Below are 13,735 nucleotides of genomic sequence, written 5' to 3'. Positions count from 1 at the left end.
ATAGTTTTCAAAAAAAATTTGTAGATTTTTCAAAGACTCACTTTTTGACGTAGTATGTAATGATCTTTGGGCTTTTAGGTTCATTTAGAAGCTGGGTTTTGTTGGAAATTTTTTGCTTATTTTTTTATAGAATTTTCACTTATTCTATTTAATCAAACAAGAGTTTATAAGTAGTGAAAGGTAGTGTGGTTTGTGTTATTAAAATTTCAAAATTTTTAGTTAAGTAACTCTGAATCTGTAGACTGTAAAGGTAGCAATTTTGACATTTTTTTTTGCTGCAAGTTTTGCTCTGCAGAAAAACAGTTTCAATGGTTTTTTAGATGAGTTTTGGGTAGGTTTTTAATAAATTAACTAAAAAAAAATTCCATATCTTCTATATTTGTTTTGTTTGTTTTTCAGGGTGCAGGTTTAGGTAAAGTATCTTTAGCTTTGGGATTTTTGCTCCTTTGATTGCCAACATATCTTAGTTGAAGTTAGAGTAGTCAACATGAATTTTTTAGTTTTTGACTTTGTATAGTTTTTGGCTTTCAAAATTGTTAAATTAATTGGTCCTGAAGTTACGTTGGAAACTCCTTAGTTTTTGAATTACTTCTTTTGTTTATAGGCTTTGTTCTTGTTGGTTAAGTCATGCTTAGATCTTAATCCATGACCTGAATTGGTTAAAACATACTTGTAGAATAGATTTTTCACTGATCATTTGTTTAGGATTTAATCAATATCTGTTCTAGTAAATCATTAAGCATCTTATCTTTAAACACTCTTTCTTCCTGATTTTGTTTTTGGCTAAGTTAGCCTATAATTTGACCTGTTGTTAAGTTTCTCAAGTTTTCACAATGAAATTAGTCATAAGTTTTAATTAGTTATGCATGTAGAATTTTATTTTTGTTAGAAGCTCATGCTTTTTCTCTAGCTCATATTATTGGTTAATTATATTAAATTCATTTCTTATATGGCTGTCTTTACCATTTGATGATAGCACAAATAGTTTATCTACTTGGTTAGATAATCTGGCATGGGCTACAATTTTTAGTTTTTTATTCTTTTTTAATATTTACTTAAAACCCTCAAGATCATACCTTTATATCTCCAAAGTTCTAATTTATTTCGGAGCGAGCCCGAGTGGACCTACAAGGAAATCGGGCATGGTGCTTGCCTTGATGATAGTATAAATCTGGAAAAACTATATTTTTTAATTTCAGAAAACTATATTTTTTAATTTCAAAACACCAACCCATAGAAGTAGTTTTCTCCATACCCCTAGCTAATAAAAAAAAATACATTTAACAATAAATAATGACACTTGAACTTCAATGCATTCAAAAGTCAACTCCAGATATTGGGTGAAGCTTTTTGAAGCTCGGTAGAGAGAGCTAGGACTTTAAAAAAATTACTGTAAATTTTAAAAATATTAATTTGGTGCTCATGAGAAATTTGAAAAATACATTTTGGCCCTTATAAAAAGTTTAAAAAATTCAATTTGGCCTTAAAAAAAAAATCTTTGTTCTGCCCTTGTTTGTAGCTAATTACTAGAATAAGGAATATAAAGAAAAGAAAATTAAAATCTAAGAATAAAACATACAAGCGGTGAACCACCCTCTCAACACTGAGCAACCCAAACTTATGTTATTCACAAAAAATCAACAAATTAGGAAAGAATATTGTCTTAGATAAAAATTCCTAAGCAAAAACGGATCATAGATCTCTTTATTAGAGAACCTAAAAATGCCTCATGTCAAATGTGACTAAAATGTACAAGCACAGGGGCTATATGGTAAATTTCTTCCCAACCCATAGATTTCTTTTTTATGTTTACTAAGAGAAACCCCTTTGATAGAAAACTCCAAACATTATACTCTTATACTTAGGGGCGGAGAGAGGGGGAAGGGAGGGAGGGGGGCCGCTTGGGCTATGACCCGGGTGAGCGTAGGAAAAAAAAATTATATTGAAAAAATCAAATTTTTTTAGTTTGACCCGGCATGTTGCTCCTCTTGACTCGATCTGTCGCTCCTCTTAACCCGACCAGCAAACCGTTTGGTCCACCCTTGAAAAAAATTCTGGCTTCGCCCCTGCTTATACCTCCAAGGTTCTGGCTTGCTTTGGGTAAATAGTAAATACATATATAAACTTGATCTCGACAATATCAAGCACTATTGGTAAGATGATGTTGTACCCAAAAAGCTAAAACCACATCCATGAACTCAGATCCATAAAGCTCTCAATGAAATTAGACTTGGATCCAATAATCATTCATGTATTATCCAAACCTTAGGGCATGTTTTGGGTGATACCTTTCATTTTGCCTTCAACACTACACAGAGGCGGAGCCAAGGTAAGGCGCATGGGCCTTAATCCTACCTCAATTTTTTTTTAAATTACATTTAAATTTTAAAAAAAATTTACTTGTTTTATATAAAATTTTTTAAAAAAGATATTTCGACTGTAGTCAAAATTTAAAAACTTTAATTCGGTTTTTCTTATCAAAAAAATTTTGGTGCCGTTCTTATGAAAAAATTTTGGTTCTCCCCTGCGTTTAAAAAAATAAATTATAGGGGTGGAGAAGGGGCTGGTGGGGGCGATGGCCCTCCTCACTTTTGAAAAATAAATTTTACTATATAAAATTTTCAATAATTTTTTGTTTAGCTTCATACAAAATTTAGAATTTATATAGCGGCTTCTAGAAACAATCATATGTTCCGTTTAATTTTTTTTTGGATCTCAAGTAGGAGAGAATCTCAAATCCATGATGACAGCTGAAATCTATAGTTTTTTTTAGAGTTAATCTCAAATCCACCTTCGCTTTGATTTGACACCTGATGGCGTTCCTATCTAACTGCAATTTTACTTCAATTTAAGAAACCGACGAAATTGGATATGGTAAATTGTCAACTCGACCCGATTCCGAACCGTTCACATCCCTGACAGGAACAACGTGCACCATCTTAAGAAATCGTGTTTCAAGAAATCTCTGCGTTAACGGAAGGAGGGCCCCCCGTCTCCCTGAGAGGGAGGGCCCTGCGAGAAGCTTTGTCGTAAACGAAGGAGCTGTAAAGGTACTTTTCTCCCTCGAGTTTCTCCTCTCCAGGACGACGAGATTGATCGGCACAGTTACTCCGCAAAGTGGGTGCCATGATAACATCCTCTCCTCTGTGAACAGCATATAATGTTTTAAGAAATCTTTGTGTTAACAAAGGAAAGCGCCTCTGTTTCTCTTTCTGTATGTAGAATTTGATGCTCAGATCAATCCTTCCATTATTATCAAGCACCAACGTCATCTGATTATCAGAATCGTCAATAACATCTGCTGATATCGAAACGCAAAGCATTCCTTGAAACCACTCTCTGCTTCTTTAAAGATTGGTTGGTAGAGTTTACTGCTTGTCAATATGGATAATGGTGACAGAGATCGGGCAATTATCTGTGACAACGGATCAGGCACAATAAAGGTAGCGATCGAATGACTATTTCTTTTTCTTGTTCTTCTTTTGTTTCCCGGGAACATGAAAGGTAGTTGATGGAATGTTTAGAAATTTCATTTCTAGCATATTTTGGGCAGTTGTCTATCTGTTTTCTGCATGTAAAATCGCATAGATTCAGCAAAAGGACTAGTAGTGACGCCTAGGGATCATGATCTCCGATTACAGTTTGGAATCAAGAAATAGTCAGGAAACTGTGAGAAAAGTTGAGGAGCTAACGTTGACGCTTACTTCCTAGATAAAACTGTGGAGTCTCAAACCTGATAACTCGTCCACACGATCCTTTTGTCCTTTCTGATTGATTTCTAAGTTGTCTATCTCCTCTTAACGTATGACAGTTCCATGAGCGTGCATTTACAGAGGATTATTGTTTCTGAGAAAATGACATTACTTCCCTTTTTTAAGAGTAAAATTCTGTAGAAGTAAGCGTCATACGATGGGGGGAAATTGCATGATTTGTCCTTGTCTCTATCTTCGAATGCATGTTTTGTTTATGACATGGCTTATCTTAAGCACCGATCTTGCTGGCAGCCGCATAAATGCTTAGTTGCCTTCTTTCCCTTTCAGTCAAGTTGCTGCATGAAGGTATTCACTTCAAAGGATTGAATTGTCTGACTTATCAAAATATATTATCAAATAAAACAAAAAGCTTAAATATGACAATGTAAACTAGCAGAGAGATTTTAGCTGTACATTGTTTAGATCCAAGGAAATTCCTAATTGTAAAATGAGCTGATCAGGTAAAACCTGTATCAGAATCAGCAAAATTCACTAGACTGAACTAATATCGAATGCCAGACAACAGGGTGGCTCCTGCGTGTTGCTTTTTATAATTATCCCAATAAAATCTCTATCTTTGAACCAAGCTCAATCACTTGGTATCATGGAACCTTTCAAAATCAAGAATTGTAAAAGTTTAGTTACAACCATTGCCATAATCTTAAGAACCTTTATTCATTTTCTAATTCTAGGCAGGATTTGCTGGTGATGATGCACCTTGTGCCATTGTTCCTAGCGTCATTGGGCGGCGGAAGAACAGGAGCATGAATGCAGGCATTGCAAACATAAAGGAGGTCTATGTTGGTGAGGAGGCTCAAGCGAAAAGTGGGATTCTTTTATTAAAATCTCCAATAGAGCATGGCGCAGTTAGAGACTGGGAAGACATGGCATGTATATGGCAGCACGTATATGAAAGGGAGCTTTTGACATGTGCAGAAGAGCAGCCAGTTCTCATGACTGAAGCCCCTTTAACTCCAAAGGCTAATCGGGAGAAGATGATTGAGATCATGTTTGAGACATTCAATGTGCCAGCAAGCTACGTAGCAACCCAGGGAGTCTTATCCCTCTATGCTAGTGGGCGCACAACTGGTTTGGTCTCTCACCTTTGTTAAAACACTCGTGTTAGCTTCAATATAGAGCTGTCATTTACTTGTCCCTTGACAGCAAATTGCTGATCCAGATATCGGGTTTGTCTGGCAATGTTTCTGTTTGTATTTTTCAATCATTTGGTCTGGTTGACTGAAATCCTTCTCAATGTTGTTCTATGTGTGGATTCGTGAGACCTCAAACCAACCTCCAGTTTTCAAGATTCAGTTTTTTCTACTAACACCAGGATTTCTTGTTGCTTGAGTTGGATTCTTATACTTTTTTTGTCCTTCGATTCGAGATGTTGCTTATAAGCTCGAATTAGTTCATATAAGTTGTTCTTTACCAGACAAAACTTGTTGATATGAATCTCATGTGGATTCAACTAAGCTTCTGATGACTTGTCTTCAAGTGCTTGATGGGGCACCCTTTTATCTGCATATGGACTCCTGAGCCCAATAGGCATTTTAAAGAGTTGGTTCCACTTTAAACAATCTAGTCATACTCTGAATCATCAATTTGGGTTCATACTCCAACTGTGGCTCCAAGCCTTTTCAGTTTCAGCCCCTTGACAGGCCTACATTTCACATTTGATCTCAATATATAATTGAATTTTGGATTAATTTATTAGTAGAAAGTTTGTATAATCAAACTGTGTATTAAGTATTAACTTCATTGTGCAGGGGCCTCTCTCACTGATCTAGGTAAATAAGGAAGATTATGTCTAAAAGACCTGCCCCTTTCAATTCTCATACTCATCTTGACAGGAAATACATGATTATCACCTAAACTTGCTGTCCCTTAATTGATTGTGCTTGTAATTTTTTTTTTAATTTACTCTAAGATGAACTATTGTACTAAATTTAGTACATGGGTCATTAACATTTGGTGTTTGATGTTTACTTATGAAGCATCTTTGTTGGAACTTTGTTATGCTAACTTGATGTTCTCTGGTTCTGTTTGACAACTTCATTCAACCGAGTTATGTGAAATATCTCCTTCATCAATTCTAGTTTTAGTAAGATTCATGTATTAGTCAAACTTTATGCCAAAAGCAGCCACACTGGCACTTTGTTAAGAGTGTGCAATTACAGGTATGGTGATAGACTCAGGAGAGGGTGTGACCCATGTAGTTCCAATTTATGAAGGATATGCCCTTCCCCATGCAATTTACAGGGTTGATATTGCTGGCAAGGACATTACTGAGGCCCTAGCAAATTCTCTAATAGAAGATGGTCATGTGTTCTCCACTCCAGCAGAACAAGAGATCATTCGGGACATAAAGGAAAAGCTAGCTTATGTTGCATTCAACTTCAAGCAGGAGATGGCTGCTGCCAGGGAGAGCTCGACCCGAGATCAGCTGTATGAGTTGCCTGATGGTCAAGTCATCAAAGTGGGCTCTTGTAGGTTCAGCTGCACGGAGATCCTATTTGAGCCAAGCTGGGTTGGCGTGGAGTCATGTGGAATGCATGAGGCCATAACCAGGTCCATAAGAAAGTGTGACATTGATGTGAGGAGGGACATGTATGCAAATATTGTGTTGAGTGGTGGGACCACCGGGTTGCCTGGGTTGGTTAACCGGCTTGCAAAGGAGCTGAAGGAAATGGCTCCACCAACCACAAGAATAAGAATCATGTCACCACCAGAGAGGAAATATGGTGCCTGGATTGGAGGGTCTATCCTGGCTTCTCTTAGCAGTTTCGATCAGGTAAATCCCCTTTGGCACATCATCATGAAAACCTTTTGGTAATCCTGTATGAATCCATGTATCTAAAGCTGGGTATGGTCCATCTCTTAAGTCATTCATTGGTTGGTGTGGAAGTTTAGCTGGTACTGTTTGCTGGTCATTTCAAGACTGGCAACACAGTTCCATGTATAGACTTTGTTGGGCAGGCAACCCATAAGCCATGGCAGCTCTGGACATCTGTTATGAGCCTGGCAAGGTCTTTGAATGCTTTCCCTGCGTATCTATTTTAGGAGCAGACCATGAGATCGACGGTTGCCCACCCCAAGATGCTGGTTTACTGCATTTGTTGTTTTACCAAACAGTTGCTAGAGCAGACCTGGAGAAAAATGGTGTCTGCTGTATCCATAACACACACACATACTCTCTCTTTCTCTTTCTCTCTCTCTCTCTCTCTCTTACTGCTTCATGTTTACCTTTCCTTTACAGATGTGGATTACGAAGGAGGATTATGTGGAGTTTGGTGCCTCAGTTGTACATATGAAATGCTTTTAGTGAATATACCTCTCTCCCTCTCTATGTATATCATTTGTCTTCATTAGTCTTATCTTTCTCTGCTTACCTGTGATTAGGTTTGGTAGCAAAAGTTTTTCTTCCTAATGTGAATGTTGACATTTTCACAGACGAACAATACCCTTTGAGATGGCTTTCTTGACCATGTATAAAAGATTTAGTGTTGCATCATAGTCATAGCAGCAGACTGTTTCTTTGATCTCCAGTTTTTGTTTTTCTCTTTGGTGGTCTTATAGATGACCCCATACTTTTCGGTGGACACAACAGGAGCTGAAGGCATACGGCACCACTGGTGGAAGTGGTGATTGCAGAGAGTACAACAAGATTCTACATGTGACATCAAGCATCTATGAGCATCATGGTCGTCAGAGGGACACAGAGAGGCTCCTGAAAGGCTTCCTTAGGAATACCATTTCCCCTTTACAAACTCCCCAATGAAAAAAAAGAAACTTCATAGAAGCTCACGCTTGAACCGAAAAACCCAGAATAGGATGACAGGAACAAGGGGAGAGAGAGTGTGTGTGAGAGAGAATGGACAGGACTGATATCAACGAATTTGAAAGGAAAAACCCTTAGCATGATCTCTTGTGGGAGCAGGAGACTTTCAATTTCTTATTGAATGAAATGGACTGAGATTTTCAATTTTGCATTGGGAATGGGACCAAGATGTTCTTTAGGATGCGTTCCTGTATTTTGTAGTGTGAACATAAGAACTGAAAAAATTCTTCACCTTCTCTCCTGAAACAGGTCTTACCGTTCAAGTATGTTTCAAACCTCACGGATTGAATTGATACAGCTCTTTCACAAAAAAAAAAAAAAAAAATCTCTGGCGGTTTTAGGAGGAGCAAGCGAAGTGGAAGAGAGGTTATTGTTTTCCCCCTTTAGTATCTCTAGAGTGTAATATTGTATATCTAGTTGTGTAATATTGTATATCTAGATATGTTTCATAAAAGCAGATTATTCATGTAAAAGCAAGAAATGTTCAGCAAAAAATTTTCACCCAATCTACTTTTATGGCCGCCTATGTCAATTGCCTACTCATATTCTTGTCTTCGACTATAAAAAAGAGGTCCAACCCAAAGGGGACATTTGACAACAGTAACAATCTGTTATTGCTCTCAAGCCTCAAAGATTGTGGCAGGTTTATGAAAGTGTGGTCTAAGATTTCAAAAATTTGCCCGATAGATTCAAGGAAGTGCAACAAATTGTTCACATTGCCAAATGGTCCCTAAGGTTTTAACTATTGAGTACTGGCAACTGCTGCAAGACATGAGAATCCATCTAAAACAACAATGTGACAACAAGAGTTCCTTCTAAGTAGCTGCCCAAAAAGAAATTAACATCTCAATACATAATTTTTTTTATTATTAAAAATGAAAGACCATGTCTTACTAAAAGTTTGATCCTGTCTTATTAGAAGTTTACATATTAGGATCTTGAACATCAGGCCCATATACGTGCAGCAGCAGCAAGGGGTATTGTGATTATTGTAAGAGAACTTCTACTTGTTCCCCTTTTTTTTTCAACTTAAGAGATGAAATTTTGTTAACAGATTAACATACAAGGATCGAAGATCACTTTGAAGGATTTGTTTTCAGTTTCAAGACTGTTCAATTAAATGATTTCAATAAGATCAACAATAATTAGAACGTGTTAATGGGTGCGACTTAAAATTCATGCAAATTTTCAAGTATAATACTAAAGGAAGTATCACTTTCGTGTATATTGTTAGAACCTGTACAAATTTTCTAAACACAGCATAAGCACATGCTGCAAGAATTTTTTTATTATGTGCATAAAGATGTCAATAATTCTGATTTAGATCCTATGTCTGACCGGACTACTTTAAAGATAAAATGGGATATGGAAAAAAAATTGAAAACTTATTAAGAAATCGGATCAGCTTTGGACTTTAGAAATGACAGATTCAGGTTCGGATTTAAGTAAAATTTGATCAGAATTAGTTTATGATCAGATAGAATTTTAAACAAGTATCATATATCTGTCCATAATGCTCTTTGAATTCAGTTTAAAAGTCGGATTCAGATTCGGATGTGAATCTGAATATCAGATTCAGATTTGAATATGATATACATTTTTCTTCATTCATATTCGAATCCAAATAAATGAAGATTGAAAAAACTGGATATGGCAAAGAGTGTATCTGATTTGAATTGGACCTGTTAACATTCCTGTACGTACACATCATAGTAGAACACCAAAGATTAGATGGCTCACATTTTTCATCCGAACAGTATATCAGGATTCTAAAAAAATTAGGTAAGTTTTTCTAGATATTTATGACTCAAAGTCTCAACATAAAGTGACATGGGAAAACGAGAATATCAACTAGCAGCTGTGTCACATACAACAACTATAGCAGCATCCAAGCAATCTGCGTTGGAGCTTTCGGCCTTCACTCGGTCAGTGAGATTTCCTTCCGGTCGCTTAAATTGGGAAATATCTTCCTAGTATCTCACGGGGTTCATAGAAGAAGCTTTAGATCATGCATGTCAAAAACATGCCATCTCCTCCTAAAATAATTCAGAAATTCTGATTAACAAAATTAAGCACTTGACTCATTATTATCAACACATAAGTCCAAAGTCATAATATAATATTTTGTGAATTAATATTATGACATAATTAAACACAGAAACAAATTCCCTTCTTGGGTCTTGTGGGGATTTTGACTTGTAAACTTTGCAATGGTCACCGGGTCGGGGGCTCTACAAATTAAGTTTTTCTCTTGTTCTTGGTGAAGTCGTAGAGTACATTTTTATTGATAACGTCCGTGGAAAAGCTATAATAAGCTTTTCTTTAACTCTTTATTCATTCATGTTGTAAGCCAAAGTATATATATATATATATGAAAACCAAACACTTAGTTCAAGGATAAAAACCAGACTCGTTAATTGCTTGCTAAAAAAATAAATTTAAATAAAATATAAGCATCCTCGTATATTTATAAAACTATTTTGATATAAAACATTAATCAAGTTGTTTTTATGAAAAATGTTGATTTTTCTATTATCAAAATGTTGTATTATGAGAATCATTCATGTTTGCTTATTATAAGAAATTATTTAAATCTAGAAAATGATCAACTTAAACTATATTTTGCATCAACTTAGGTCACATTGATAACGTTAGATTTTAAAAAAAATAAATATCATATTTAAAGAGTCTGGTTTTGTTCATGAATCAGCCAAAATGTTTGAAAAAACCATATAAAATAAATAAATAATTAATTAAAGGAAATATAAAACATGCTAAAAAGTGGTCGAAACGTGATCCATGGCACCCCTAAATCGGCTACAAAACCGAACCGAGTTGCATCTCGGAGAGAGTGTGGCTTCAGTTGCAGTTTTACATGGCCCACCGGAAATGTAGCTACTTGCCTCCCGTGCAACCAACGTGTGGGTCGCCGGTTTTTCCTTTTCCGGGAAGGCCGTACATCCGCAAGGAGAGCCCCTTCCCCGCCCACATTATTAAAACCAACAAGTTTCCTTAAGTACCCCTGCACTTTCTGGAGAAGTAACCACCTTATCCTCATGGACCAAGAAAAGAACGTTGCTCCAGAAATGATTTTAATACCCCCGCGGTGACGACCTTTAGCGTCGGTTTTAGAAGGTAAGCGTCGGGACGAACAGTCATAAGATCATTAGTTTGGGGACATTTACGTCAATGAGAGCCTGACAACAGTGCTCTCCGTTAAGGGACTCTCTCGCGGTTTTTTCGTTTATCATGGGCTTTTCCGGAATTTGGAAATTTACCAAAGAGAGATTCCCCGGCCTCGACGTCCGCTTGTCTTCACACTTGGACGCTCTCTTCCTTTCGCCTTCCTCCTCTGTGCTTCCATTACTTAGAAAGGAAAAGGCGGAAGAAGAAGAAGAAGCTCGAGAGGCTCAACAGAGAGGGCCCCTCCGACCCCAACAGAGGGAAGGAAAAGGGAGGGCCTTCGTTCAAATCCAGAGAAAAAAGAAAACAAAATCAAGGGAGAAAAAAAAGTAGAATTCCTCTGTGAAAATGCCCGTCTTCGATGACTACACCAACGTCGCGGAGCGGCGGAAGGCCGAGAACCGCCGGCGTCTCATCAAGAAAATCATCACGGCAGTCTCCGTTTCCGTCGCCGCAGTCCTAGTCGTGGCCGTGGCGGCCTTCGCGGTCGTCAACTTCTCCCACCCGCAGACCCTCACGAAACAGGGCGCCGACTCCGTCTCCGAGCTCTCCGAGTCCAACAAGATGATCACCTCCGTCTGCTCCGTCGTGCAGTACCGGTCCGCCTGCGTCACCTCCGTCAAGAACTCCATCGGAGCCGAAGGCTCGTCCGCAGCCGCGAAGCCGCAGGAGGTGGTGAAGGCGGTGATCAAGGCCGCGGTGGATGAACAGCAGGAGGCAGCGAAGCTGCTCGAAACGCTAAAGGCGGGGGACGAAATGCATAAGACCGCACTCTCCGACTGCAAGGAGCTGATGCTTTACGCCGTCGACGATCTACGCAGCACCCTGTCAACCGTCACCGGCCACGACGCCAGCAGCCTGTCGCATATCACCGCCGATCTCAGAAACTGGCTTAGCGGCGTCTTGTCCTACCAGGATACATGCCTGGACGGCCTCAAAGATGGTGACCTCAAGGCCAGGATGCAGCACGGCCTGGCTAACGCCACGCAGCTGACGAGCAACGCCCTGGCCATCGTCACCCAGTTCTCCAGCATCTTGAGCCAGCTTCAAATCCCGGAAGCAATAGCGAAGGAGATTGGAGGCCATCGCCGGCTTATGTCGGACGGGGACGGCGATAGCTTCGTCGACGACGTCGACGACAACGACGACTTCCCCGAGTGGATGCCCTCCTCCGATCGTCGGCTCCTGAAGGCTGCTGAGACCAAAATCCCGGCACACGCAGTGGTAGCGAAAGACGGGTCTGGGAACTACACGACCATAGGAGCAGCACTGGCCGGCATGCCGAAGAACCGGTCCGGCCGGTACGTGATCTACGTGAAGGCGGGTATCTATGACGAGATGGTGACAGTGGAAAAGGATATGGTCAATGTGACGATGTACGGGGATGGATCCAGGAAGACAATCATCACCGGAAGCAAGAATTTTATCGACGGAACTCCCACCTTCAGGACTGCAACTTTTGGTGAGTGTAGTCATATTCATATCTGCACATGCAATAGCTATATATATAGATTTATTCATAACTGAAATAGCGAAATTAGTAATCAATAGAACATAATAAATTTGGTATGCTGGTTTTGCATTAAGTTTTGATTGACATGATCAGATTGTTGGGTTAGATGGGAACCATTTAATTCTAACTTCTGTTAGGAAATGATTTTGGGAAATCTGTCACCGTTAAGTTCAGCCCAGCGTCATAGATATAGCGATATTTTCAAAAATATATCAATATAAAGTGATTAGAAAATGGGAAAAATATTTATCGTGCAATGTTGTGGTTTTTTTCACGATTTTTGCCGATTTTTTTTATTTTTCTATTTTTGAGCATTGACATTATCATGGATTCAAAATTTAAACTTAAATTAAATTATTTTCATCATTTTTATTATCATTAAAACATTCTTTTATCACTTTTATATAATTTTATATATGTTTTCCTATTAGTTTCTGATTTATTTCATTCATGATAAAACAACCATGTCAATGCCAATGATAAAACATTCTTTGAACAGTATCCATCTCTATGATTTAAAACCGAATAATGGTCTCACAAGTTGATGTTCTAAAGAAAAATTAAGAACACCAATTACAGTAGCAGCAACCATGATCATATTTCTACATATGCAATTTGCAGTGGCTATTGGAGATGGATTCATCGCCAGGTCCATCGGGTTCAGCAACACAGCCGGTGCAGCAAAACACCAAGCCGTGGCACTCCGCGTCCAATCGGACCGTTCATCCTTCCTCAACTGCAGGATGGACGGCTACCAAGACACCCTCTACGCGCAGACCCACCGGCAGTTCTACCGGAGCTGCGTCATCACCGGCACCATCGACTTCATCTTCGGAGACGCAGCCGCAATATTTCAGAACTGCATGATAGTCATCAGGAAGCCATTACCGAACCAACAGAACACGATCACAGCCCACGGAAGGACGGACAAGAACGAGCCCACTGGGATAGTGATACAGAACTGCAAGATACTGGCCGATAAGAAGCTGTTGCAGGACAGGCTGAAGATCCCTAGCTACTTGGGGAGGCCATGGAAGCAGTACTCTAGAACTGTTGTTATGGAATCCATAATTGGAGATCTCATCAGGCCGGAAGGCTGGCTGCCATGGGACGGGGACTTTGCTCTGGACACACTGTTCTATGCAGAGTTCAACAATAGGGGCCCTGGAGCAGCAGTCGACAAGAGGATAAACTGGAAAGGATTCAAAGTGATCAAAGACAGGGCGGAGGCCTTGAAATTCACTGCAGAGAAGTTCATAGATGGGGCGAGCTGGATCAAAGCTACGGGATCACCGGTTCGCTTGAGCTTGTTCGATTGAGAGGTTTCGTCCATTTGAATGCATGTCATTGATCTGGGAAAGATCTTGTGCTGTGAACGTTTTTCTTGATCTCTTAGCTGTTCTCTTTCTTCCTCATTTATATCAGAAAATCTTGAAAGTTGTGGAA

General features: G+C 39.0%; 2 protein-coding genes across 8 annotated transcripts; both read left to right on the top strand.

Annotated features, from left to right (window-relative positions):
* The first annotated feature begins 2,902 nt into the window (after positions 1 to 2,902).
* LOC116257581 (uncharacterized) lies at positions 2,903 to 7,839 on the top strand. 7 transcript variants are annotated; one of them, XM_031634473.2, is made up of 5 exons: positions 2,903 to 3,050; positions 3,223 to 3,443; positions 4,445 to 4,841; positions 5,933 to 6,546; positions 7,012 to 7,839. In XM_031634473.2, the coding sequence occupies exons 2-5, from the start codon at positions 3,384 to 3,386 to the stop codon at positions 7,075 to 7,077; spliced, it is 1,137 nt and encodes a 378-aa protein (XP_031490333.1). In that variant the 5' UTR covers positions 2,903 to 3,050; positions 3,223 to 3,383; the 3' UTR covers positions 7,078 to 7,839. The 7 variants fall into 7 exon arrangements, with proteins under 7 accessions (XP_031490333.1, XP_031490336.1, XP_031490335.1 ...); XM_031634476.2 differs by having other exon boundaries at positions 2,954 to 3,443; positions 7,012 to 7,076; positions 7,363 to 7,839; XM_031634475.2 differs by having other exon boundaries at positions 2,954 to 3,443; positions 7,012 to 7,076; positions 7,332 to 7,839.
* Positions 7,840 to 10,915: 3,076 nt separating this feature from the next.
* On the top strand, positions 10,916 to 13,735 carry LOC116257580 (pectinesterase-like). Its single transcript, XM_031634469.2, has 2 exons — positions 10,916 to 12,238; positions 12,911 to 13,735. Exons 1-2 carry the CDS (start codon positions 11,125 to 11,127, stop codon positions 13,606 to 13,608), a joined length of 1,812 nt encoding a protein of 603 aa, XP_031490329.1. The 5' UTR covers positions 10,916 to 11,124; the 3' UTR covers positions 13,609 to 13,735.

The sequence above is a fragment of the Nymphaea colorata genome, chromosome 7 (assembly GCF_008831285.2).
Source record: "Nymphaea colorata isolate Beijing-Zhang1983 chromosome 7, ASM883128v2, whole genome shotgun sequence".
In the NCBI taxonomy this organism is placed as follows: Eukaryota; Viridiplantae; Streptophyta; class Magnoliopsida; order Nymphaeales; family Nymphaeaceae; genus Nymphaea; species Nymphaea colorata.
The sequence above is the reverse complement of the archived record's forward strand: the minus strand, read 5'-3'. Positions and strand labels throughout refer to the sequence as shown.